The 26,243-nt window shown below is 34.8% G+C and overlaps 3 protein-coding genes across 3 annotated transcripts; all 3 read right to left on the reverse strand.

Annotated features, from left to right (window-relative positions):
• Positions 1-3,418: 3,418 nt before the first annotated feature.
• LOC132034020 (pentatricopeptide repeat-containing protein At2g36730) lies at positions 3,419-5,075 on the reverse strand. Its single transcript, XM_059424231.1, has one exon. It carries the CDS (start codon positions 5,039-5,041, stop codon positions 3,671-3,673), a length of 1,371 nt encoding a protein of 456 aa, XP_059280214.1. The 5' UTR covers positions 5,042-5,075; the 3' UTR covers positions 3,419-3,670.
• Positions 5,076-23,699: 18,624 nt separating this feature from the next.
• On the reverse strand, positions 23,700-24,969 carry LOC132034944 (premnaspirodiene oxygenase-like). The gene is made up of 2 exons (XM_059425273.1): positions 24,446-24,969; positions 23,700-24,296 (listed from the first exon to the last, which is right to left on the reverse strand). The coding sequence occupies exon 2, from the start codon at positions 24,291-24,293 to the stop codon at positions 23,700-23,702; it is 594 nt and encodes a 197-aa protein (XP_059281256.1). The 5' UTR covers positions 24,294-24,296; positions 24,446-24,969.
• Positions 24,485-24,955, reverse strand: LOC132035498 (premnaspirodiene oxygenase-like). Its single transcript, XM_059425779.1, has one exon. It carries the CDS (start codon positions 24,953-24,955, stop codon positions 24,485-24,487), a length of 471 nt encoding a protein of 156 aa, XP_059281762.1.
• Positions 24,970-26,243: the final 1,274 nt, after the last annotated feature.

Here is a 26,243-nt window from a genome sequence, read left to right on the forward strand (position 1 = left end):
AAGATAACAAGGTTTCAAGATTGGTATTAGGCTCTGAAGCTTCAACTTTCACCAGTCTGCATTATTATATATGGCATCTCCAAAGTTGATAATTTTAGAGTCAACCTTAAAGTTGTTTTTTTTGGTATCTCCAAGATTGGTAATTTTGGAGCCTAATCCTCTCCTGAAATCTTAGTACCTTGGTCCAACCTTAAAGTAGTTTTTTCTTCTTTTATACCATTATTTTTTAATACCCGTGGCATGTGAGTCAACTTGTATGTCTAATAAGAAAGGGAACTTTAAGGCATAAATGGATCAAGATAACAAGGTTTCTAGATTGGTATTAGGCTCAGAAGCTTCAACTTTCACCAAGTCTCCAAAATTATATATCCGAGGTTGATAATGTTGGAGCCTAATTCTCTCCTAAAATCTAGGGGTTGTTTGGTTGGAAACAAGTTATCCCAAGATAACTTATCTTGGGATTAGTTATCCCGGGATTAGTTATTTTACCCTCCCACAGGGATAAAATAATACTACAATCCCGGGATAACTAATCCCGGGATTAGTTATACCGCCATTTTATCCCAACCAAATGTGGGATAAATTCATCTCAAATATAATCTCGGGATTATTTATCCTTATCTCTTGTACCAAACGAGCCCTTAGTATCTTGATTCAACCTTAAAGTTCTTATTTGACTCCTTTATGACATTATCTTTGAATAGCTGTAGTATGTTAGTCAACTTGTATATGTATCAGGAAAGGACTCTTTAAGGCATAAATGGGTAAGATAACAAGGTTTCAGGATTGGTTTAGGCTATGAAGCTTCAACTTTTACCAAATCTCCAAAATTGTATGTGACATCTCCAAGGTGGATAATTTTTTAGCCTAATCATTCAACGTTTAAAGTACCCAATGTAAATGGAAAAGGAGAATTGAAAATGGTCTTTTTAAAAGCTTTTGAAATTTTAAAAAAGCGATAGACAGTTGCAAATTAATTTCTACAAGTTTTTTATGATTTAATTGTAATTAGGCATTTTCATTACTTTATCGTGAAAAGAATAGATATGCGAAAAAGATTAGCCAGTAAACAGTTCAAATAAGGTAAATGAAACAATAACGAGAAAAAGAAAAAAAGATAAACGTAGGTGGGGTGTGTCTGTTTGGTACGAAGAAAAATATTTTTCAAAAATAAATTGTTTTCTTACATATTTTCTGATGTTTAGTAATTAAGCAAATATATTGTCCCAAGAGAAGACTAGAACTCTACAAATAAATTGAAAGTCAAAGAACAGAGCTATGGCAAGGCAACTAGCTTTGATTATGTTGATTAATTTTACTTGATCTAGTTGTAACATTACAAATTAGAATCAGAGCCTATTAGATTGAACATTAATCCCAACTTCTGCTTCTAATCAGGTGAGATAATTAATTGGACTAAGACACCAATGAAGAAGGGATTTGAGTTGAATCATAACAAGACATGAAGACACTATAGAGAAGCTTGATTGAAAATGAAGTGCTATGGAAACACCTGTATGTTGTACTCTTATTAAGGTTGCCGTAGTATTTTATGGCAACAAATAATGCTTATACTGCACCCATGTTTGAGTGATACAGGACATAACATTTTAAGATGAACTAAGGATACCAAACCTAAGAGGATGTCATATGGTTTTAAAAGTGCATAATTATGTCCTTTAACTTTAAGAAGAACAAGGTCGCTGCCAAATAGAATGTCAAGAAGGTTGAATTTCAAGGTATTGTTGAAGCATGTCTCTTGAATTCTATGAGGTGGTTAATTTTTGTCCCTTTTTTTTTTCAACTAATTTGTAATCCTAACAATACTTGAGTTCTAGTGTCTCTCAATTAGTAGGGAAAATGGTTCGTCTAGGACTATGGGTTTTGTTACGTGATTAGATGTTTTGCACGTAGATCCAAAATCAGTTCTGAAAACAAGGTGGAACGAAGTGATATGTTGCTTACAACAACAACATACCTAGTGTAATCCCACGGGTGGGGTCTAGGGAGGGTGGAGTTTATGCAGACCTTATCCCTACCTTGGGAAGTAAAGAAGAAGTGATATTTTGCTTCCAAGTAGAAAATCCAAAGCTCATCACCTTTTCTCCAATTTCAGTTTGATAGCATCGAACACATTGTAGTGTGTCATGGTGGTTGCTTAATTATCTCATAATCTATTTACTGTTGCATAAAATGAACTAGAGGGAAACATGACATTTTCCAATAGAATCTCATTAAGATAACACTTGACAACATCTTGCACATTGAAGAATTAGGAACAGTGAACTGTTGCATAAACTGAATTAGGTGTTTGTTATGGAATTTATCTCATGCCGATAACTAAACAAAGAAACAACCTGTCTGCTACAAGGAAAAATGAAATCGCAAAACAATTCAAGATAGTCACGAGGACTTTCAGTTCATCAAGTAGGGAGCTTGTTCAATGATAATAAAAAATCCAACTAATCGAGATCATCAAGAAATGTGGCCTGTAGGTGTCGAGTGGTGGATTCAATCCCTCGGAGAGTTGCATTCTTACGCTGCTCAATCTCCCTTACCTTTGCTTGAGCAGCCTCCAACGTTGCCAAGTTCTTGCATCTTGGCTTTTGCAACTTCATAGGCTTCTTTATATTTCATTTCATCATGTTCCAGATGCTCTACTTCATGTTCGATATGTGCTACCTCTTGGTTCAGATCCTCGATTTGCCAAAACAAAGTTTCCTTTTTCTCCTGAGCCTTCTTCCGTTGTCCTTGAGTATGACCAAATCCTCCTCAACATCATTTGCACCAAGTATAGCATGGGCAAAGTCATCTGGGACATAGCATCTCCCGGACCTGGTCATACCTTGGGCTGCTGCTGTCTCTACGACAAACTCACTTTGATATACCCACGGAGCAGTTTCAGGGCCATAATCAATTGGCAAGGGAGTGATCATGATGGTAAATTCTGGGACTGAGGAGCGAACATTCACATTCAATGAAGCCAAAGCCTGTACTATCAACACAGGATCCATTTCGGCGGTAACGCCACATACATTCCATTCTTCTTCACAACTGATAATATAGATGTTCATGATTGGGCCATGCTATACCTAGTGCAAATGATGTTGCGGAGGATTTTGGTCATACTCAAGGAGAACGGGAGAAGGCCAAGGAGAAAATTGAAACTTTGAAGAGGCAAATCGAGGATCTAAAGCAAGACGTAGCACATATCGAACATGAAGAAGAGTGTCTGAAACATGATGAAATGAAATATAAAGAAGCCTATGAAGTTGCAAAAGCCAAGATGCAAGAACTTGGCAACCAGTTGGAGGCAGCTCAAGCAAAGGTAAGGGAGATTGAGCAGCGCAAGAATGCAGCTCTCCGAGGGATTGAATCCACCACTCGACGCCTACAGTCTACATTTATTGATGATCTCGATAAGTTGGATTTTTTTTATATTTATTGAATAAGCTCCCTACTTGATGAACTGAAAGTCCTCATGACTATCTTGAATTGTTTTGGGATTTAATTTTTTCTTGCAGCAAACAGGCTGTTTCTTTATTTATTTATAGGCATGTAGTAAGTTCTCCTTAAAGTTTAACCACTGTTAATGTGGTGTGAACATTGTCTGTTCAGGAATAAGAAAACTTCTTACTACTTAGCAACTTGATAACAATCTCTATGGATTCTAAAAAACTGATACACAGCTTTCTCCAGCCAACTTCTTAAGTTGTCTGTCTTTCATACCTCTTCTCAGTTTTGCTGCCTTTTCCCATAATCCAATTTCAGCATACTTGTTTGCTACCATGACCAAAGTCCCACTCCTTTTAGGCTCCAATCCAAGCAACCACCTTCTGACCTTCTCTCCCAGTCCAGTATAGTCGCTAATATCATGAATATGGCACGCACTGAGCAATGTCCTCCATATAACTGCATCAGCCTCAATGGGCATCTCAACGATGAATTTGTACGCTTCTTCAAGACGACCAGCACGACTCAAGATATCTACCATGGCACCATAATGTGCCATCATAGGCTTGATCGTGTAGACACTTTCCATCTCTTGAAACAATCGACGCCCTTCTTCCGCCATTCCAACATGGCTACAAGCACAAAGCACACCAAGAAATGACACATTATTAGGCTTCACATGAGAACAATCCTTCATTTTCCAAAAGAGTTCCAAGGCTTGTGTAGCAAATCCATGTTGAGCTAATCCAAGAATCATCGCACTCCATGTCCACACATTTCTTTCACCGATCTTATCGAAGATCAAACGAGCATAATCCACTGCTCCACATTTAGCATACATGTCAACAAATGAAGTTCCTAACTGACAATTCATAAACATCCCTTGCTCAATCACTTGACAATGAATCCATTTCCCTAAACTCAAATCACCCAACTCAGCACAAACAGAAAGCAAAACCACCATCGTCGTCTCATCCGGTTGAACCCCACATCTCCTCATCACACGAAAAACCTCAACCGCATCATAATAGCAACAACAATCAACACAAGCCGAAATTATTGAATTCCAAGAAACAACAGTTCTCTCCGACATTTCATCAAACACCTTATATGAATCGACAATTCTCTTACAACATCCATAGAAATGAATCAAAGTATTCTGAACATACACGTTGTTATAAACACCAATCTTGATTGCATCACCGTGAATCTGTTTCCCTTCTTTTAAACCCAATAACGACGAACAAGCCTTGAAAAGAAAAGGGTACGTGAATTCATCAGAACCAACTCCGAATCGCCGCATTTCAATATAAACACGAATGGCTTCTTCATAGTTGTTGCTTGTAGCATAGTTTCTAATGAGTATATTCCACCATAAATTAGATGAATTGTGGGATTGTTTGATAACAAGACTGGCATAAGAAGATGAGTTTATGGGTGTATGAGAAGATAAAAAGTTGACAATTTTGAGGATGATAGTGTTTTGTTGAGATAATCCAGAGATTATGATTTGAGTATGAATTTGGAAGAGGTGTTTTAGTGAAGAACAAGAGTTGAGAAGAGACACTAGTTGTTGGGTTTTGGACATTTTCCATCCTCCTTTTTCTAACGTTAACTTATATGGCTTGGTTGGATAGTTGTAATATATTGTGTTGTATTCTTTTGATAAATATACTAGATGACGGAAGCCCGTCTTTAGCATGGGTTCAACACAAAAAATAGTATCACATTTTATTTTTATTCTGTCTTAAAAATAATGATATATTTTTATATTTAGAAATCATTTAATTTGAAATTTTCCCTTTTACATTTAATGAAATTATTTAAATTCACACAAATATCTATGGCTTGTTTTAGATCACGAGTTTCAAAGATTTTTCCTTTTTTTTTAAACTTCACGCCTACTCAAACTATATCACATAAATTACGATAAAGAGAGTACCTTTTAGTAATATAATTATGGAATTTTTATTATAGAAAGTATTATAATTCAATTAATTAAAAATATCAATAAATTATTTTACTTAGTCCGCTTCTCCCATATATGACTTTTCTGGTTTGGTTCTCCAATTGAAAGATTTGAAATACACCTTCTCATACCGAGTTTTATGTCATCATCTCTTTCTACTTAACAACACTGAAAAGCGCTTTCATGTGTTAGCATCTGTTGTAGTATTAAATTTTTAAGTATAGACCAACTTCATCATTTTAAGAAAATATGTATATACGTTTCTTGACCGTTTATATTTCGTCTTCTTGTGTTGTTCCTCATTATTTGTGTGAGACGTATGTGTCTAAACTTATACCTTTGTATAAGTTTTAAATTTTTTGGTTTTATGACTTCTTTAGCGGTTTTTGTGTTCAATTTAAATCGTTATTTCTTTTTTCATGAATTTCTCTTCTTTAAATTTTCTCTAAGTGAACCTTTACCATATTCTGAACTTATTATCATTATTTAAATATCCTAATTTTTTTAATTATTATTATTTTATTTTTTTTGCAATTGTCTCCTAGGTGTTCACGTGGACACCATCTTAATTTTTTTTTTAAATTTCTACTATTTGTAGAAGAGTGAGCCCCATCTTAAATTTTTTGTTTTTTTATTTTAACTATATTAAAAGAGCGGGTGGACGACGATCCAACCAACTCTTCTAATATAGTAGAAAATCTTGTATGGATGTTAGTAATAGTAATGTGATGAATAAACTCATTATATTATAAAGAAAAATAGGGCACGAGGCTAAATTAATACTCCTTCCGTCTCAAATTAATTGTTGCTTTTTTTGTTTATACGCCGCTCAAGAAAAAATTAATTACCAGGGGTATTTGACCTATTTTATCCTTATTTATGTCTAAGTTATGATATCTCTCTATTAAATGTTTACTATATTTATGTGTCATTTTCATTAATGACAAAATTCTACTAAGGTAAAATGGAGAAAAAGTAAGAGTAATTAATTATGCCTTGAACTTCTAAAACAACAAATAATTTGAGATAACTATTTTTTATAACTACAACAAATAATTTGAGATGCATGGTGTACTTTATCTATCCCAGTGTATGTGGCATGCTTTCCTTTTTAGTCTGTCCAAAAAAGAATGTCACTTTTCTATATTTAGAAGAAATTTAATTTTATTAAATGATTACATCCACCCAGATATCTAAGACCTGTTTTGGATCACAAATTTCAAAAGACTTCCTCTCTTTCTCAAACTCCGTGTCAAGTCAAATGGTGCCCTACATAATTGAGATGGAGGGAGCTTGTATAAAAAAGGTTAAGGTAAAGGATAAAATATGATTATTAAATATTAAGCAAAGGCAAAATGAGAAAAGAAATAGGTAACGACATAATCACATCGAATCAATTGTTACGTAAAATTAAACTTTTCATCATTACATAGTTAAGATTTTAACGATACAATCCAATATATTTAATTTTATGTAATAATAAACAAATACTCCATTATATAAGTAACGACACAATACAATACAATAGGTAACAGTCGTCCAACAAGTTGTTAAGAATTACATATATACAAACATTTTGGAAAAGTTTAAAAGCTGGTCAAGTAATTTCTGGCGGCTTAGGTAAATAATATTAGGGAGATTCCAACAAGTAGGATGTAGTGAGGCAACTGTAATATTTTGTCCTTGGCAACGCACAATCGAGAGAATAAAAAATATGCTTGTTCAAATATTCACAAGTTTTATCGGAGAACTTATTAGTGCAATTGGATTAGTAACTAGTTTAGCCGCATGGATAAATATTATTCGTCTTGTTCAATTTTCACACAAGTTTTGTTGGGTTTTTTAAGTTAAAAGTCCTTTTTTAAATATTTTATTTAGCGGGTACAGAAAAGATCAAAACAATCCCTAATTATCATATCCTATTTCTGCAATTTTCAACGTAATTCTTACCCAAGCGGGCTCTAAGTAGGGGTGTGCAAAAACCAGTTTAACCGATAGACCAAACCAATAAAATCGCTATTGGTTTAGCGATATTGGGTTATTAGGTTAAAGGATTGTAAACGGTTTTGCAAATTTTTTTATTGGATTAGTTCGTTTTCCGGTTTTAAAGATTAAAATTACCTTATTATCCCAATTTATAATTAGTGACTTAAAATTTTTAATTACAGATCTATTTCTAAATTACTTACCGCAGACACACTTATTCTGATTTCAAAGTCCCAATTCTCATACGAGACTAGGGTTGGCCTCGTTTATGATTAATGGTGAACTGGCCTTGCGTTTGTTTTGAAAGATTGCGCTACAATGTATTTCATAATGTTTTGAACCCCACATCTCCTCATCACACGAAAAACCTCAACCGCATCATAATACCAACAACAATCAACACAAGCCGAAATTATTGAATTCCAAGAAACAACAGTTCTCTCCGACATTTCATCAAACATCTTATATGAATCCACAATTTTCTTACAACATCCATAGAAATGAATCAAATTATTCTGAACACACACGTTGTTATAAACACCGATCTTGATTGCATCACCGTGAATCTGTTTGCCTTCTTTCAAACGCAAAAACGACGAACAAGCCTTGAATAGAAAAGGGTACGTGAATTCATCAGAAGCAACTCCAAATCGCCGCATTTCAATAAAAACCCGAATGGCTTCTTCATAGTTGTTGCTTGTAGCATAGTTTCTAATGAGTATATTCCACCATAAATTAGATGAATTTTGGGATTGTTTGATGACAAGACTAGCGTAAGAAGATGAGTTTATGGGTGTATGAGAAGCAAAAAAGTTGACAATTTTGAGGATGATAGTGTTTTGTTGAGATAGTCCTGAGATTATGATTTGAGTACGAATTTGAAAGAGGTGTTTTAGTGAAGAACAAGAGTTGAGAAGAGCCACTAGTTGTTGGGTACATTTTCCATCCTCCTTTTTGTAACGTTAACTTGTGGCTTGGTTGGATGGCTGTAATCTATTCCATTGTATTGTTTAGATAACGGAAAAGAGACAAAAATGTCCGCTCTACTTTGGGAAAAAGGCTAAAAATATTCTCCGTTATAAATTTGGGTCAAAAATATCCCGTCCGTCATTATCCCGGTCTTAACGAAAATCTGAAAATAACCCTATTTCATTTTTGACCCCGCTCCATTTAAATCCAACCCAACTAAATACGAGTTTGACCATGTGTTTGGATCACATATGAGTTTTTAGTGCAGTAAAATGGTCGTTGCTACTGTACCAAGCTTGGCTTGGAGTTGCTCTCTGCTAGTAAGTTGAATAAGTTCAATGAAAGGTCCATTTCTATCTCAATTTATTGCCTTCAATACCTTTGAATTTTGCAACATTGTTTGTTTGATATTTGGGTGCAATATTTTTCTAGTATGCTTTGAAATCTATTTGAGGAACTTGGTTTATTTTAAGTTTAATTTTTAAATGTTTGAAAAGTTATCATGTTTGCTGGCAGTTCAAAATGACGTGGATAAATTAATAGACCATCTATGTTTTGCATGAATTGTTATACTTCAATTGCGCCATGTAAAATATTTGCTAATTCAAGAATCTTGTGCGATATTCATTTGGGTTGTGATAAGAGAGGTTGATGATTTAGTCTCTATTTTTGCCTAGATCGTATGGCTGTTTCTCCATGTTTGTTGTGTTTTGGTATTATGATTAAGTTTTACTTTTTGAATGATATAAGTAGGAAAGACGAGTATAATAAAAATTGTTGGGACTAAAGTAGTTGTGAATTCATTATCAAGGCCGAACAATAACTTTAATTGGATTCTTGGGTTTGAAATGGGTCTCGAGTTATTTGATGATTTTATTTTTCTCGTTTACGGTAAAATGGATTATTAAGAGATTTCTAAAGCACGTCTATATTCATCAGTGAGCAAATAATTTGGCAAACATAGGATATATCCGATAGTTAAAGTATTGGCGCATTTAAAATGTTGACCATGTGTCGGTTACGGACCTTTGGTTAAACATTAATTAATAACTCAAAAGAGTCATGTGGGTGGTTACCTTGACTTTATAAATAAATCGAGTTTGACCATGTGTTTGGATACACTTCTTGGTCGATTCTTATAAATAAGAGGCTTTGTGGGTGGTTACGCTCCTAAGCTGAAAATATAAGTCACATTTCTAAACTAATTTTAGGTAATTAAGCGAGTAAAATAAGCGCGTTCTATCCAAGAATTAATTTTAGCCAAGTATCGATAAAAGCGATAATAGAAAATGGGAATGCCTAATACCTTCTCCCCGATCAACAGAATTTCTTACCCGATCTTTTATTTTAGCGGACCAATAATAAAAGAATCATTTCCTTTTTTTTAGGGATTCATAAAGTGACTTGGAACACCAAAATTCAATTTCAAGTGGCGACTCTGAATAAATAAATAATCCCTTTTCAAAACGTCACTTCAATTGGAAAAACCCTTTAATAATAAAATCGTATCCTTCAGGGCGCAAAAAAAGGGTGTGACAATAGAAATAATTTTTACCTCCAAAAAAATCTCTTCTATTTTTATAATTGTGTTAAGTCTTTGATTACAATCTAAAAATGGTTGATGTACTCTACAAACATCAGATGAGTATGCAGGGAATATAGAGAAGATTCTGAAAATAGAGAGGAATTGGACGTGGACGACATTTCTGTGACATACAAAAGTGTCTTTAACGAAAACTCTTCTCTTAAATATGGAGAACCAAAACACAGAGAAGGATTTCATTCCTTTTGCAAATACAAGAGCTCTAATGGAGTGTGATGGGACATGAGGTTCTATCTAAGCAGAGCATTGGTGTACTTTCAAAACTATAAACATAGAAGAGCATATATAACAAGAAAAATCCAGAGAAGGGCAGAATTTCAGCTGGGACACAACCGCCTATGAAAATGATATTTTAATACTTCTAAAAGCAGATATTCTGTTATAGTCATTTTTGTTTTTGTCTATTCTTTGATATCTCTGTGTGATCTTCTTTTTGTGGTCCAACTTATACCCTTCAAAAATTGTGAAGCTGTTACCAATGCAGATATTGTTGGGAATAAAATAGACCCGCAAAAATAATATTCACAGTATTAGTGATAAACGTGGAACACTAAGTTATGGTTAGCAAGAATAAAATGAAGCAATAATGACACCGGAATTTTACGTGGAAACCCTTTTGAATAAGGGAAAAACTACGGCCAAGAGGAGCAACTGATATCACTATAGCAAGGAATTTTATATTGTGTAGTAACGAGTACAAATACTCCTAAGACCACTACACCCTCAAAAGAAATAACACTCTTTGATTTTCCCACCTCACTACAATATCACTCACACTCTATTTTTCTTCACAGACTATTTTCTTACACAGTCTATGGTATACCTCACTTTGCTCTCACTCAGATGTATTGTTTATACGCCGCTCAAGAAAAAAATTAATTACCAGGGATATCTGACCTACTTTATCCTTATTTATGTCTAAGTTATGATATCTTTCTATTAAATGTTTACTATATTTATGTGTCATTTTCATTAGGCCAAACCCATCGACAGACACATGTGGTCGTTCACTTCTTTCACTTGAGCACCTAAAGTGGCCCTTGTTCCATTTAGACACTTTAGGTAAGGTTCGACTGTGTCATTTAGACACTTTTGCGTATCCGGCTTGGGTGAATTGCACACCAAATAGGCGCGTGAAGAGCTCCAAAAAAAGATTTTTTTTTTTTTTTTCTTTGTATTTCTTTTTCTTCTTCATTCTTTTTCTCTACCATCACCAAGCTTACTCCTTTAATGGAGGTCAGATTTCCAACTCAAATCTGTTACCATCGCTATTGCCGCCATTTCCACCCCAACGCTACACCTAATAATCAATCTACCAAAATTTCATTTCAACATTTGCTTCATTTGGATTCTTAAAAAACCAAATGGATAATTGACCCTTTGTTCTTAATATTCACCAAAATAGGATTAAACTTTTCTAAATTCAGCAACTTTTGGAAAACGTATCAATGGAAAACACAATATCGATAATAATTCCCAAAAGAAAAGGGGTCAGATTCGTACGGAGAAAAAGATGGGTCATTGGAGCAACGAAAAAATGATGTTTATGGTAAAATATTTATTTATAGTATATTAATGAAAAAGGAAATTTGTCTAAGTTTTTCAAGTTCTTCATAAACAAGGTAAAATATTTTATGAATTTCATGATCCATCTCATTTTGCGAGAATGCACCATTTTTGTTGCTAAGCTTTTGTCGCCAGATATGTTTAAGATATTCTCAATGCAAAGTTAAGAGAGACCGTGAGGAAGGTGGGTACGGTGAGGAAGACGATCGATCTTGGGGGGAGGGGGGGGGGGGGGGGGGGGGCGAAAATGACGATGGAAATGGAGGGCTACGGAGGAGAGGACGACTATGGAGCGTGGGGGTGGGCGGCCGGCAAGGTGGGGGGGGGGGGGGGGGGGGGGGGGTGGGTGGGATAAGGTATTTTTATATTTTTTGAAATATTATTTTTTTCTCAAAATTTATTTTAATATTATTATTTTATAAAAAGCCACATGTCCTAACTTAATTTTACATTTTGCCACGTCATCGTGAAAAGTGTTACACACATTTCACATATTTGGCCGACAGTGCAAAAAGTGTCTAAAATGACATAGCCGAACCTTACCTGAAGTGTCTAAATGGAACAAGGGCCACTTTAGGTGCTCAAGTGAAAAATGTGGACGACCACAGGTGTCTGTCGATGGGTTTGGCCTTTTCATTAATGACAAAATTCTTCTAAGGTAAAATGGAGAAAAAGTAAGAGTAATTAATTATGCCTTGAACTTCTAAAACAACAAATAATTTGAGATAACTATTTTTTATAACTACGACAAATAATTTGAGATGCATGGTGTACTTTATCTATCCCAGTGTATGTGGCATGCTTTTCTTTTTAGTCTGTCCAAAAAAGAATGTCACTTTTCTATATTTAGAAGCAATTTAACTTTATTAAATGATTACATCCACACAAATATCTAAGACCTATTTTGGATCACAAATTTCAAAAGACTTCCTCTCGTTCTCAAACTCCGTGTCAAGTCAAATGGTGCCCTACATAATTGAGATGGGGGGAGTATAAAAAAGGTTAAGGTAAAGAATAAAATATGATTATTAAATATTAAGCAAAGGCAAAATGAGAAAAGAAATAGGTAACGACATAATCACATCGAATCAATTGTTACGTAAAATTAGACTTTTCATCATTACATAATTATGATTTTAACGATACAATCCAATATATTTAATTTTATGTAACAATAAACAAATACTCCATTATATAAGTAACGACACAATACAATATAATAGGTCACAGTCGTCCAACAAGTTGTTAAGAATTACATATATACAAACATTTTGGAAAAGTTTAAAAGCTGGTCAAGTAATTTCTGGCGGCTTAGGTAAATAATATTAGGGAGATTCCAACAAGTAGGATGTAGTGAGGCAACTGTAATATTTTGTCCTTGGCAACGCACAATCGAGAGAAATTATAGTGTATTTTCAAAGTTAAAATTATTTTGTTATGTATATATAGTAAATGTTGAACCCCCTGATTTCTTCGTGTATTTACCTTTTAGAATTTTTGAACCCCCTGAATGAAAAACCTGGCTCCGCCACTGAGTAGGGGTGTGCAAAAACCAATTTAACCGATAGACCAAACCAATAAAACCGCTATTGGTTTAGCGATATTGGGTTATTAGGTTAAAGGTTTGTAAACGGTTTTGCAAATTTTTTTATTGAATTATCGGTTCGTTTTCCGGTTTTAAAGATTAAAATTACCTTGTTATCCCAATTTATAATTAGTGACTTAAAATTTTTAATTACAGACCTATTTCTAAATTACTTACCGCAGGCACACTTATTTTGATCTCAAAGTCCCAATTCTCATACGAGACTAGGGTATCGGCCTTGTGTTTGTTTTGAAATATTGCGCTACAATGTATTTCATAGTTTTGTCTTGTAATTTCCGTAGACTTTATGCATAGAGGCAGTGTCGTATATATGAACATATGAGATTAAGATAAAGGAAAAAAAATTAGCGGAGCATTTTCTTATTGGTTAAATCGAAAACTGAACCGTTAAGGAACAACACCGATAACGAATATCTTATCAATTTGGCTTTGGTTTAGCATATTTACAAATCAAAAGTCGATAAACCGAACCGGTTATTCACAAAACTGAACCGACCGATAAACACCCCTAGCTCTAAGTAGCTGAAAGGAGAGATAAAGCACTAGAAGTAGCAACTTTCTTCTTTTACTACAAACCAACAGCCTGTGATGAGCATAGTTCATAAGTCCAACATAATTAGTTTGTTGAGGCATATAATAAGTGCTTAAAGAAGCAACAAATAGTTATGAAATTCGAGGAAGTTCAATCCGTGAAATCAATACCTGAATGTCAAAAAAATTCTACTCGTAAGTAGATGAAAATGAGAAGGAGATCAAATTTGATAAATATGTCATTGGTTGAGATGAATTTTTAATAGGGATAATTTCAATAACATACAATCCAGCATAGAATATTACATCCATGTACTCATATTTTTAATCTACATCTGCATAGCAAACTTTAAAAACAGTGTTTATACACACAATATACAAATTATATAACATTATACACTTACTGTAGACGATGTGTATAAACCTTATATAAAAGTGTATAATAATGTATAAAGGGGCCATTTCGGGTAAATAATTTCTCCAAATAAACATAGAGTAATATTTTTTATATGAATGATACGAAATCCTTAATAGTATAGATATATGTTTTATTTAGTTGACATGTCGGTCATTTTATTGCTGCAACAGATATTAATGTAAACATGATCACACGAAGTTGTTTTACAAACTTAATATTCATCACTAGCTGATAAACATGTAGCTAGTAACACTAAATGACTATTAAGAGGGGCCAAAAGGAGTAGAAATCAAATAAAGATCAGCCTTTTTGTGTTACAGCCCGCACTTTTAGTGTTACACCCCGTACCTCGGAGAAGCACTGGTTAAATTTGAATGTAAGTATGTCGAGCTATAGCTAGGTAAAACAACTTTGGAGTGTGAGGAACGAAGCATTATTAAGTATATTGTTTAAGTAAATGATAAATTATGATCTTATAAGTCGTAACCGGGAGGGACAACATTGGAACCGAAGGACATGACCATTATCAAGTATGATTAGTGATAAATATCATGTATGGAGAGTTTCGGAAGATTTCGGGATCAAGCAAATCGAAGAAAATAAGTTTGACGAAAATTTGAAAAAAAAAAAAATTGGCAGGATTTTTGGCAGATTTTTAGTTAAATTTGGAGGGGTATATCTCCTAGTATATTAGGAGTTTTAAGGTGTTTCAAAAGCCTAAAATGAATTTCGTCGAGTCTAGTTTCCAACACAATAAACCGCTCGTCGATAAGACATCAGAGTAGAGAATTACGGACGTTACAAGTTCAGCTGACAGAGCAGAAACGCGTGCTACAGTACCGACTTGCTACAGTGACTCCGAGCCGAATTTGACCCACTATTTAAGGATCAAATCTGATCCTAAATCTCATTTTTTCAGCCCAAAAATACTCCAAATATTTTTCAAATTTTCTAGAAAATTCTCCCAACTTCCGTCCACTAGATTTTAATATAAATTAAGTGAAATCCCCGAATTTAAGTTCGGACAATACATCTGCGATTATAATATCGTATTGCATAAACTTGGCTTGGATTCAAGGTGGTAATCGAAGATATTGCAATTCTAGCGGGTGAAAGGTATGAATATTTCCTTATTAGTATTAATTTAAGCTTATTTACGGAGGAAAAGTTACTAAATGAGCGTATAATGAATTTATGGGTCGAGAAATTGGATAAAACATCATGTGGGATGTTTATGGAATATTTTGGTGTTGATAATATTGTTGTTGATGTTTGTGTTGTTGTTGTTGTTGTTGGTTGCTGGATTGTGATTTCGGGCTCGGCATATAAACAGTGGGAGATCTTAATTTTGCTGCATCTAAAAAGGATTTTAATTAAAGTTTTGAGACAAGTGTGTGGTGACGAGCCTAACAATAGAATGAATGGTTTTATATGTAGATTGCGAGTCAGGAGAAAAGTTGGAAAGTCAAAAAAAAAAAAAAAAAAAAAAAAAAACAAGATTTCAGGTATGTTAAAGTTATTCCACTTTCTTTTAAAGGCATAATTCTTTTCCTACCAACCCATGCATGAATTCCATAAAAATCCTCATTTCCAAGAATGTTAGAGATTCATGACTCTTAAAGTTTTTATGGTGCTAAAGATGAATAATTTTTTTTTTATGATAACCATGATGATGATTATGAGGGATTTATTTATCAAAGCTCCAAGGCATACGGATTTCATGTTATTATGAGATGATTTTATTCATAGAGATTTCCAAGTACATGAGCTTTATATTATTATGAGGTGATTGAGCTTACTTTGCAATTTCTTAATTTCCTTCATTGTTGGTAATCTCACCTTATGACCCTCGTTCCTTCAAGGTGGGATAAACGATGATGATTGATCCATAATATAATCAGAGGATACCGACCTTACGTCACTCCGATATAGTTGTGGTTTTTGATTGAGCTCTCATGCATGCTTTATATATATGTATGTATTTTCTCACACTGCGCCGCGCTATAGTCGGCCGGGCATGGAACGTAGATGTGCACACCACTGCAGTGGGCATGTTATGATATTGCCCCGGACGCGGGCTAATAATGATAACACCGAGCCTTAATGTCCCGGCATGATACTATATATATGACACCGAGCCTTATTGGCCGGGCATGGTACTATGTAGATGTATAAAAATATTTTTTTTAAAGGCTAAGCATGCATGGCATCCGCCTTATGAGGCATCCAGATGTACAGGTTATCTCTCTCATTCCATGTTACCTTTCATATCTATATTGTGTAGTTATTCATGCCTTACATACTCAATACATTATTCGTACTGACGTCCCTTCTTGTGGACGTTGCGCTCATGCCCGGCAGTAGGCGGCAGAGACGGATCGGACCCATAGGTGTTCCCGTGGCGATTCTCGTAGGAGCACTCCACTTACTTCGGAGTTGGGCCTATTTGGTATTGTCCTTATGATTATTTATATTCTATGTAGAGGCTAGTAGACGTGTGTGTACAGTTAGATGTTTTATAGCTCCACCGGTTCATATTGTTGTATAATATATTGGTGGCTTTGGCGGTCTTATTTTGAGCCCTTGATACTTTACTATTAGCCTTGCCGGCTTTATGATATACGATATGTTGTTGCGACCTTGTCGGTCCGCATATGTACATATGTGCTGAATGAGCGGATATTCCTATGTTGGGCCTTTTCTGCATGCAGGTTTTCTTTGAGTTATGGTTTATAATGTTCAAAGTAACGGATAAGTCAGGTGGTTCCCGGCCTACGGGTCGGATCCCGTCATACTCCTCGTAAGGGTGTGACAAATTGGTATCAGAGCAGTTCGTCCTAGGGAATGTCTACGAGCCTTGTCCAGTAAAGTCTTGTTTATGGGTGTGAAGCGCAAGCGCGCCACACTTATAAACAAGAGGCTGCAGGGCATTTAGGAACCATTGATCTTTCTTTCTTATCTTAGATCGTGTCATAGAGCTAAATCATAGGATATGATGTCCCTGATTCTAACCCCAAATGTTTTGATCATGGATAAGCAGTTGATTATGCCGCTACAAGGTAATTGCTGGGAATTGAAGTTGTTCATTCGAAAGGTATGTTTCCTGTTTTATTAATATGGATAGACTTTGGTAGAAGAACTTGAGCAAGATATTATAGGTGTTTGTGATTGCTCTGTGGGGCATTGGATGCGTTTCGGGTTTGTGTGCGGAAACGAGGTAGTAAGAATTATAGAGAAACTCTGCCGAAATTTTTACAAATTGAATTGTTTGCATGTCTATAGAGAAAGAGTAATGGGAAAATGTGACCATCAGCCGTTTGGTAAGTCATGTTTGAAGGAACAACTATGCGACTCTTTCAAAGAGAAGTTTTAGAGTGATTTTAATTTAATTTAAAGGAGGAATCCTGGAGGGGAAAAATGATTAGTAGTTAAAGAAACTAGAATGAGTTGCATCCTAGATTTCGGAGGATCGAGACCTATTGGAAACATAAAGAAAGTTGACATTAGGAACTCAAATATGGTATTACGATTTATAGATTTGATTGGTTAGTGAGAGATAACAAAGAGATATTGACATGGAAAAGGAAGTTAACGAGTACGGGAAAGTTCCACTTTAGTATATATATATATATATATATATATATATATATATATATATATATATATATATATATATATATATATATGGGTTTGTACTCATAGTGGAATGTTACGTAGACTTCCGGGTATATATTATTAAGTGGCAAACGGGAAAGAGCACTTTAAGAGCAAAGGAAATCAGGAGGACCCGAGGACAAGTACGAGAAAGTGCGGTTATAAATTGATTAAAGGAAGTTATGTGGTCGGCGACGATAAGAGGAAGCTTAATAAATTAGTAAAGCTTTCCAAAGGTAGACAGTGATGGCATAAGACAGTGGACTTGGAATAGAGATGTGATTACAAAGGAAATAGGACGAATATATGAGGAATAGACATACATACGAGCAACCTATGGTATCGTAAAGGGAAATAAGAAATGAATGAAGGAAGAAAGAAAAGGCTGTATTTTATTAAAATTTCATGATTAGAACAAGAATCGGAGGGACATTAGAAGGATTATGATGCATGATTATGATACAAACAATTAGTTAAGAGAAACTATGGGAAACTATGAGCTAAATTAAGGAAAGGACGAATCGTGAGAATGAATGAAAGAGAGTGTCGACTTTTATTGGTATGGTATAAACCCAACTCGAAATTGGGAACCAAGAGTAAGAAGAATCTCAAGGGTAATGGTGAAAGGATAGCTATGAAGGAAAATTGTCGCTGAAGGAGCATGGTATAGTCGGGCATTCTATAAGGAGCTTAACGAATTCCGATGTCACTATTGATTCATTAACCTAGGGGACTATTAGGCATGAAGGAAGGAAGTGGTTTGAGTTGTGTCTAATATGTGTGGACATTTGACTTGATACAAGAATCCAGTTAGCAAAAGAGAAATAAGTCTAACCATGCGATCAAAGTAACTCCGGCATTATATGGACTAGAGGAGTTGAAGAATCGTTAGGGTCGGTCAAATGACTACTAAAAGACTGTCAACACTCGAATGTTACTGGTATATGAGAACGTTCTTAGACGAATTAGAATATTCCCAAGTACAGAAGAAGAAAATGTACTGGGTTGAAGGAGTCGAAATTCGAGATGAACTAATATAGCAAGGATGTGCTAAAGAAAAGTGGAAATGGACTAAATACAAGTATATTATGAGACAGACATGGGAAAGGAGGCATGACAAATAATGAAGGTTTAGCAAATCACGGAAATAAGTTTTGAAAATGCAATACGTTGTGTTCCGAGCTATGATTCAAATTGCTCGTACCAGAGAAATTTTTGGTTACAATTAAATATGCAGCAAACGTACCCCAAAAAGGTAAAAGAAGAAGTGAGAAGGCATACAAGTGACCAAGGATAAGTATTAGGGACAGTTGAGATTAGTAAAGAGAAATTGTAGCACTGTAAGAGGTGAGAGTTTTAAAAGAGGAATATTTTTAGGAATTTCAATAATCGTTAAAAGAAACGAAGACAGTATGCCTATGGATAGCATTACGGCGATCTTGCCGAGACTAGAAAATATCTCGCGTCGTGAAATTATAAATCACCGTTTATATTAAATCGTGAGATATATATATAGGACCATATAAATAATCGTCCCGATAAAATGGCTAGTAAAATGGTGTGGGTCGATAATAAATATTTGAAGAAGAATGGAAGCTAGTCGAGTATCAATTGGCGGTGTGGTAGGAGAGCCAAGGACTTAAAGAGGAAGCACACTCATATTGTTGAAAGAAGTTGTAATTAAGTAAGATTTTATTTTAGTCTCATGCTTATTAGTTATTTCGTAATGATGTTAAGATTGGAGAAGAGGAAATTGGAGGAAAGATTCAAACATGGATTTGAAGATAATTTGAATAATAGATTAACCTTAGACATAATCATTGGTATGTTGTAAGTATAATCCTATGATGGGGGATAACAACGATGATAAGAAAATGTTGTATACAAATGCATAAGGAATGGTGCTGAGGATTGTTGTATGGGTCGAATGGAGTCCCATTTGAATATAGATCCCTTGGCTATGGTATTTTTGACGCATTGGATGAATAATTTGAAGTAAAGTAATTAATGAGAATAATAAGCCATTTTCAAGGAAATGCTATTGCAAACCATCTGGGCGCTACCATAGGTGGAACTATGATGACAATGCAGGGAATTAAGGAGTCCGACCAAAGAATTAACAAGGAGATGAGAGGATATGTATGTAAAATCGATTAGTACTAAGAGGGATAATCTAAAGTAGCACCAGAGAAGCAAGCAAGGAAAAGTGCCACAACCGAATAAGAAAGTTGTCTACTAGCAGAGAAATAGAAGGCTACAAAACAGGAGGGACTAAGTCTACTGAAGGTGAAGTCATGGAAGTAGACGAAGATAAGATCGCAAAAAAAAAAAAAAAAAAAAAAAAGAAAGATAAAGATTCAAGGATATAAATAAAGGAGATGGACATTTAAGGAATTAAGAGATCTACTTGATTGATAAATCAAAATGACGGATAAGTGCGTCAGACTATGGAAAAGACTATTAAATGAGAGTCGGGCAAAGGTTAAAAGTAGAAGGGGAACCCCAAAGGAAGTGACCAAAGAATATCGCGTTTGATTGGAACAAGCAAGTGACAATGAAACCTCGTGGAACAAGCAACATGATGGCTCTTATTGAAAAAGGGATGAATGAAGGTTACAGACAAAGGAAGAATGAAAAGATTCGAATTCGCTGCTTGACAAGGAATCTTGGTCGTTCTTCGATAAACTTCTGAACTCACCCCTAACTTATTAGCTGAACTAAGGATCAGAAACTTTAAGAGTAAATTAAAGGAAAGGAATCGTTAAAGAAGAGAAGCTGAGATGTTTTTGATATAAGCAGAAGAATTACCGTTAGCTAGCCAAGTGCCAAAAGTCCAATTGAAGGAAAGAGAAATTAAGCAAGACATTTCGGTGTTAAACTAGTTAAAAGATAAATCACCACAAAGATTAATTCGACTACTATACAAAGCAAAGGATGCTACAATGTGACCAGTCTTGAGGTTATCTTTAAAGGAAAAAGAATAAGAATAAGTAAACTCCAAGAAGACAAAGGCCCGGGGATATCTGTAAAATGTAAGAAAGATATGTGGAGATCGAAGGGAACAAAAATTTTCTAAATAAGAAGAAGGCGGGATCAAAATTGGATAAAATTATGTGGTAAGTACTGGATAAATGGACATACAAGAATGTAAACAATGAAGGCTGAAGAGACAATGAGAACGATAAAGCACAAAGAGTTAGTAGACAGACAGATAATAAGAAAAGAGACGACCTTGAGTACGGCGTAAAATTTGGCAACAAAGAAGACATGATAAACTGCGTAATTCGATAAGTTAGGCTTTTAAATGATCAAGTAAGACCGCAAGTAAGTAAAGTAAATACCAACAAATACGGGTAAGGACATTGATATCTACCTCGTGAGCGAATCCTACCCTCAACATTCGAGGACGAATGTTTTTGCGGGGGGGGGGGGGGAGAGAATGTTACGCCCCGCACTTTTAGTGTTACACCCCGTACCTCGGAGAAGCACTGGTTAAATTTGAATGTAAGTATGTCGAGCTATGGCTAGGTAAAACAATTTTGGAGTGTGAGGAGCGAAGCATTATTAAGTATATTGTTTAAGTAAATGATAAATTATGATCTTGTAAGTCGTAATCGGGAAGGACAACCTTGGAACCGAAGGACATGACCATTATCAAGTATGATTAGTGATAAATATCATGTATGGAGAGTTTCGAAAGATTTCAGGATCAAGCAAATCGAAGAAAATAAGTTTGATGAAAATTTGAAAAAAAAAAATTGGCAAGATTTTGGGCAGATTTTTAGTTAACTTTTGAGGGGTATATCTCCTAGTATATTAGGAGTTTTAAGGTGTTTCAAAAGCCTAAAATGAAGTTCGTCGAGTCTAATTTCCAACGCAATAAACCGCACATTGATAGGACATCAGAGTAAAGAATTATGGACATTACCAGTTTAGCTGACAGAGCAGAAACGCGTCTTTACAGTAACTGCTATAGTGACCAACTTGCTACGGTAACTGCTACAGTGACCCCGACCCGAATTTGACCCACTATTTAAGGATCAAATCTGATCCTAAACCTCATTTTTCAGCCCAAAAATACTCCAAATATTTCCCAAATTTTCTAGAAAATTCTCCTAACTTCCGTCCACTAGATTTTAACGCAAATTAAGTGAAATCCCCGAATTTAAGTTCGGACAACACATGGCTGCGATTATAATATCGTATTGCGGCGAAACTTGGCTTGGATTCAAGGTGGTAATCGAAGATATTGCAATTCTAGCGGGTGAAAGGTATGAATCTTTCCTTATTAGTATTAATTTAAGCTTATTTACGGAGGAAAAGTTACTAAATGAGCGTATAATGAATTTATGGGTCGAGAAATTGGATAAAACATCGTGTGGGATGTTTATGGAATATTTTGGTGTTGATAATATTGTTTTTGATGTTGGTGTTGTTGTTGTTGGTTGCTGGATTGTGATTTCGGGCTAGGCATATAAACAGGGGAGATGCTACCCAAATTTCGACAGAATCTAAAAGGATTTTAATTAAAGGTTTGAGACAAGTGTGTGATGACGAGCCTAACAATAGAACGAATGGTTTTATATGAATGGTTTTATATGTAGATTGCGAGTCAGGAGATAAGCTGGAAAGTGAAAAAAAAAAAATAAGATTTCAGGTATGTTAAGGTTATTCCTCTTTCTTTTAAAGGCATGATTCTTTTCCTACCAACCTATGCATGAATTCCATAAAAATCCTCATTTCTAATAATGTTAAAGATTCATGACTCTTAAAGTTTTTATGGTGCTAAAGATGAATAATTTTTTTTTTATGATAACCATGACGATGATTATGAGGGATTTATTTATCAAAGCTCCAAGGCATACGGATTTCATGTTATTATGAGATGATTTTATTCATAGAGATTTCATAGTACATGAGCTTTATATTATTATGAGGTGATTGAGCTTACTTTGCAATTTCTTAATTTCCTTCATTCTTGGTAATCTCACCTTATGACGCTTGTTCCTTTAAGGTGGGATAAACGATGATGATTGATTCATAATATAATCGGAGGCTACCGACCTTACGTCACTCCGATATAGTTGTGGTTTTTGATTGGGCTCTCATGCATGCTTTATATATATGAATGTATTTTCTCACACCATGCCGCACTATAGTCGGTCGGGCATGTGGCACGTAGATGTGCACACCACTGCAGTGGGCATGTTATGATATTTCCCCGGACGCGGGCTAATAATGATAACACCGAGCCTTAATGGCCGGGCATGATACTATATATATGATACCAAGCCTTATTGGCCGGGCATGGTACTATGTAGATGTATAAAAATGTTTTTTTTAAAGGCTAAGCATGCATGGCATTCTCCTTATGAGGCATCCAGATGTACAGGTTATCTCTCTCATTCCACGTTACCTTTCATATCTATATTATGTAATTATTCATGCCTTACATACTCAGTACATTATTCGTACTGACGTCCCTTCTTGTGGATGCTAACGCTCGTTGCCGCCGGAGTAGGCGGGGGTCGGATCGGACTCGTAGGTGTTCCAGCAGCGAATTCTCAGGAGCACTCCACTTACTTCGGAGTTGCAGTCTATTTGGTATTGTCCTTATGATCATTTATATTCTATGTAGAGGCTCATAGATGTATGTGTACAGTTAGATGTTTTATAGCTCCACCGATTCATGTTGTTGTATAATATATTAATGGCCTTGTCGGCCTTATTTTGAGCCCTTGATACTTTACTATTAGCCTTGTCGGCTTTATGATATACGTTATGTTGTGGCGACTTTGTCGGTCCGCATATGTACATATGTGCTAAATGAGCGGATATTCATATGTTGGGCCTTTTCTGCGTGCAGATGTTCTTTGAGTTATGGTTTATAATGTTCAAAGTAACGGATAAGTCAGGTGGTTCCCGGCCTACCGGTCGGAGCCCGTCATACTCCTCGTAGGGATGTGACATTCTGCTCGCAGTTATCCCTTCTGCTTCGCCTCATGCCCAAATCATTCGGATTAATTCCATCTGGAAGCTTCCAGTCGAAGTTATAAAGTAACTCAGCTAAAGGATGTCCGACATTAGCTAAACCAAATAACATTCCTGGACACATTCTTCTTCCTGCGCCAAATGGAATAAGTTCAAAGTGATTTCCTCTAAAGTCAATATAACTATTCTCAAATATCTCAGGTATATAACTCTCTGGATTATCCCAATATTTCGAATCTCTTCCTATTGCCAATGCATTCACTAAGACTCTAGTTTTGATAGGTATTGTGTATCCGTTGATAGTTGTTTCTTCTCTGCATTCCCTTGGAAGTAATATAGGAGCCGGAGGATGTAGCCTTAATGTTTCTTTAATTACTAATTTTAGATAGTTCAACTCTTCCAAATCAGTATCCTCAAATGTTTTCTTTCCCTTTAGAACTTCTCTAACTTCATGTTGTGCTTTAGCCATAACACTTGGATTTCTCATCAATTCTGCCAATGTCCAAATAATTGTTGTAGATGATGTTTCAGCTCCTGCGACGAACATGCTCTGCATGCAATTAAAACCATCAAATTCTAAACCCAATTTCTAATATTTCAATATCATACTCTAGCATAAACAATAACTTCAAAAGTTCTGTATAATAGGGAGAAAAAAAAAATCAAAGAATGAGAAGTTTCAAATGGAATTCAACTTACAAAAATAACTGCTTTGATATTCTTATTTGTAATTGGAGTTCATAATTCTCCACTTTCCACGACTCTTAGTAAAACATCAATCAAATCTTCGCCTCCAAACTCACCATTACCCTTTTTACCATTTGCTCGATTTTCCTTATGTTCATTAATGATATTCTCCAAAAGTACATCCACCTTTACATGAGCCTTCATCAATTTGAACTTCAACCCATTGAAATTATGAAGCCACTTTCGCGAAGGGAACATATCAGCCAATTCAAATCCCGTGGACAATGATATTACGCCCTTCACTAGCATTATCATCTTATCTTGATCATGAACCACTTTTCCGCAAACAGACCTACAAGTTACACAACTTGCAAACCAATTAAATTTGTCTAATATGTTGATCAATTCACCAGGCATGGAATTAATCGATGAAACAACACTTGACATCTCTGCTTGTCGAATGGAGCTAAATAATTTGACCATCTTCGCGCTAAGAAGTTCCAAGATGCACACTTTGCGCATATTTCTCTAGTAATCACCATACGGACAAGTTCCTATATCCGCGTGATTATAGAAAACAATACTCTATGCATAAGTGTAGGCCAAAGTTGAGATCTTGAGTTTTCAAAATTTCTTTTGCCATTCAGGTGAAGATATAATAACCATTGATGTTTCTCCAAGACGTAAGTGAATTATGGGCCCATAGTTTTGAGATAGACTTCTTAGAGCATGATGTGGTAGGTCACCATTCATTAATTGGTGCAAATTCCCAATAAAAGGTAGCCCCCATGGCCCTGGAAGCAATCTTTTTTTAAAGGTTGTTTTTGAGTCCTTCTATTTCTGAAATAGAAGGAAGATGAAGGAAATAAATAGCAAGAGTAATGTGAAGATGAAGGACAAGTTTTGAGTCTCCATTTCAGAAAGGTAAATATATTATGGACCGTGGACTTACATGCTTCATTTTTATATAAGGGATAAGGCACATTATTAGAGAACTATACCCGAATCTGATAAGAAAACACACCTTACCTTTCCCGGGGTCCTATTACCCCCCTAAACTTATTTAAAACGGAATAATTACCCCTAAAAGATGATGCCCACTCTCTATGGGAGAGTGACATACACTCTCCACACATGTGTATTTATTTGTTTTCTTCTTTTTTTTTTTTAATTTTTTTTACTTACGTGTCAATTTTTTTAAAATAAAAATAAAAAACTGAATTTTAATTAAAAAAAATGAGTTTTAAAACCCGTCTTTTTTTTTTTAATTTTAAAATTTGATTTTTTTTAAACCCATTTAAAAAAAAAAAAAAAAACTAAAAACATGGATTAAAAAACTGAATTTTCTTTTAAAAAAGGATTTTAAAACCCTTTTTAAAAAAAAAATTGAAAATTTGTTTTTTTTTTAAAACTTGGTTTTTTGAAAAAAGAAAAAAACTGAAAAATGTTTTTTTTTTTTTAAATATGGAAAAATGGATTTGTTAAAAATATGGAAACTTGATTATTTTTTTAAAATGTCTTAAAAAATCTTGATTTTCATGATTTCATTTTCTTAGGACACTTTTATTTTTCAAATAAAATGTGGGAAAAGTGCTTTTCTTGCCAAAATGTGAAAAAACTGAATTTTTATAAAATTTTGAAAAAATTAATTATTTTCTTAACATGTGGAAAACCCTTTTTTAAAACTAAATGTGGAAGACTAGATTTATTTTCAAATTTTAAGAAAATGCAGACCCTTTTAAGAAAAAAAAATTAAGTTTTCCCATTTTTTATGTTTTCACTCTCTCAAAGAGAGTGAAACACAATTCTT

Source organism: Lycium ferocissimum, chromosome 10 (genome assembly GCF_029784015.1).
Source record: "Lycium ferocissimum isolate CSIRO_LF1 chromosome 10, AGI_CSIRO_Lferr_CH_V1, whole genome shotgun sequence".
In the NCBI taxonomy this organism is placed as follows: domain Eukaryota; kingdom Viridiplantae; phylum Streptophyta; class Magnoliopsida; order Solanales; family Solanaceae; genus Lycium; species Lycium ferocissimum.

What these genes read in the sequence shown, in the direction of transcription:
- LOC132034944 (XM_059425273.1), bottom strand. Translation starts at nt 24,293, where the DNA reads ATGTTCGTCGCAGGAGCTGAAACATCATCTACAACAATTATTTGGACA.
- LOC132034020 (XM_059424231.1), bottom strand. Translation starts at nt 5,041, where the DNA reads ATGTCCAAAACCCAACAACTAGTGTCTCTTCTCAACTCTTGTTCTTCA.
- LOC132035498 (XM_059425779.1), bottom strand. Translation starts at nt 24,955, where the DNA reads ATGCGCAAAGTGTGCATCTTGGAACTTCTTAGCGCGAAGATGGTCAAA.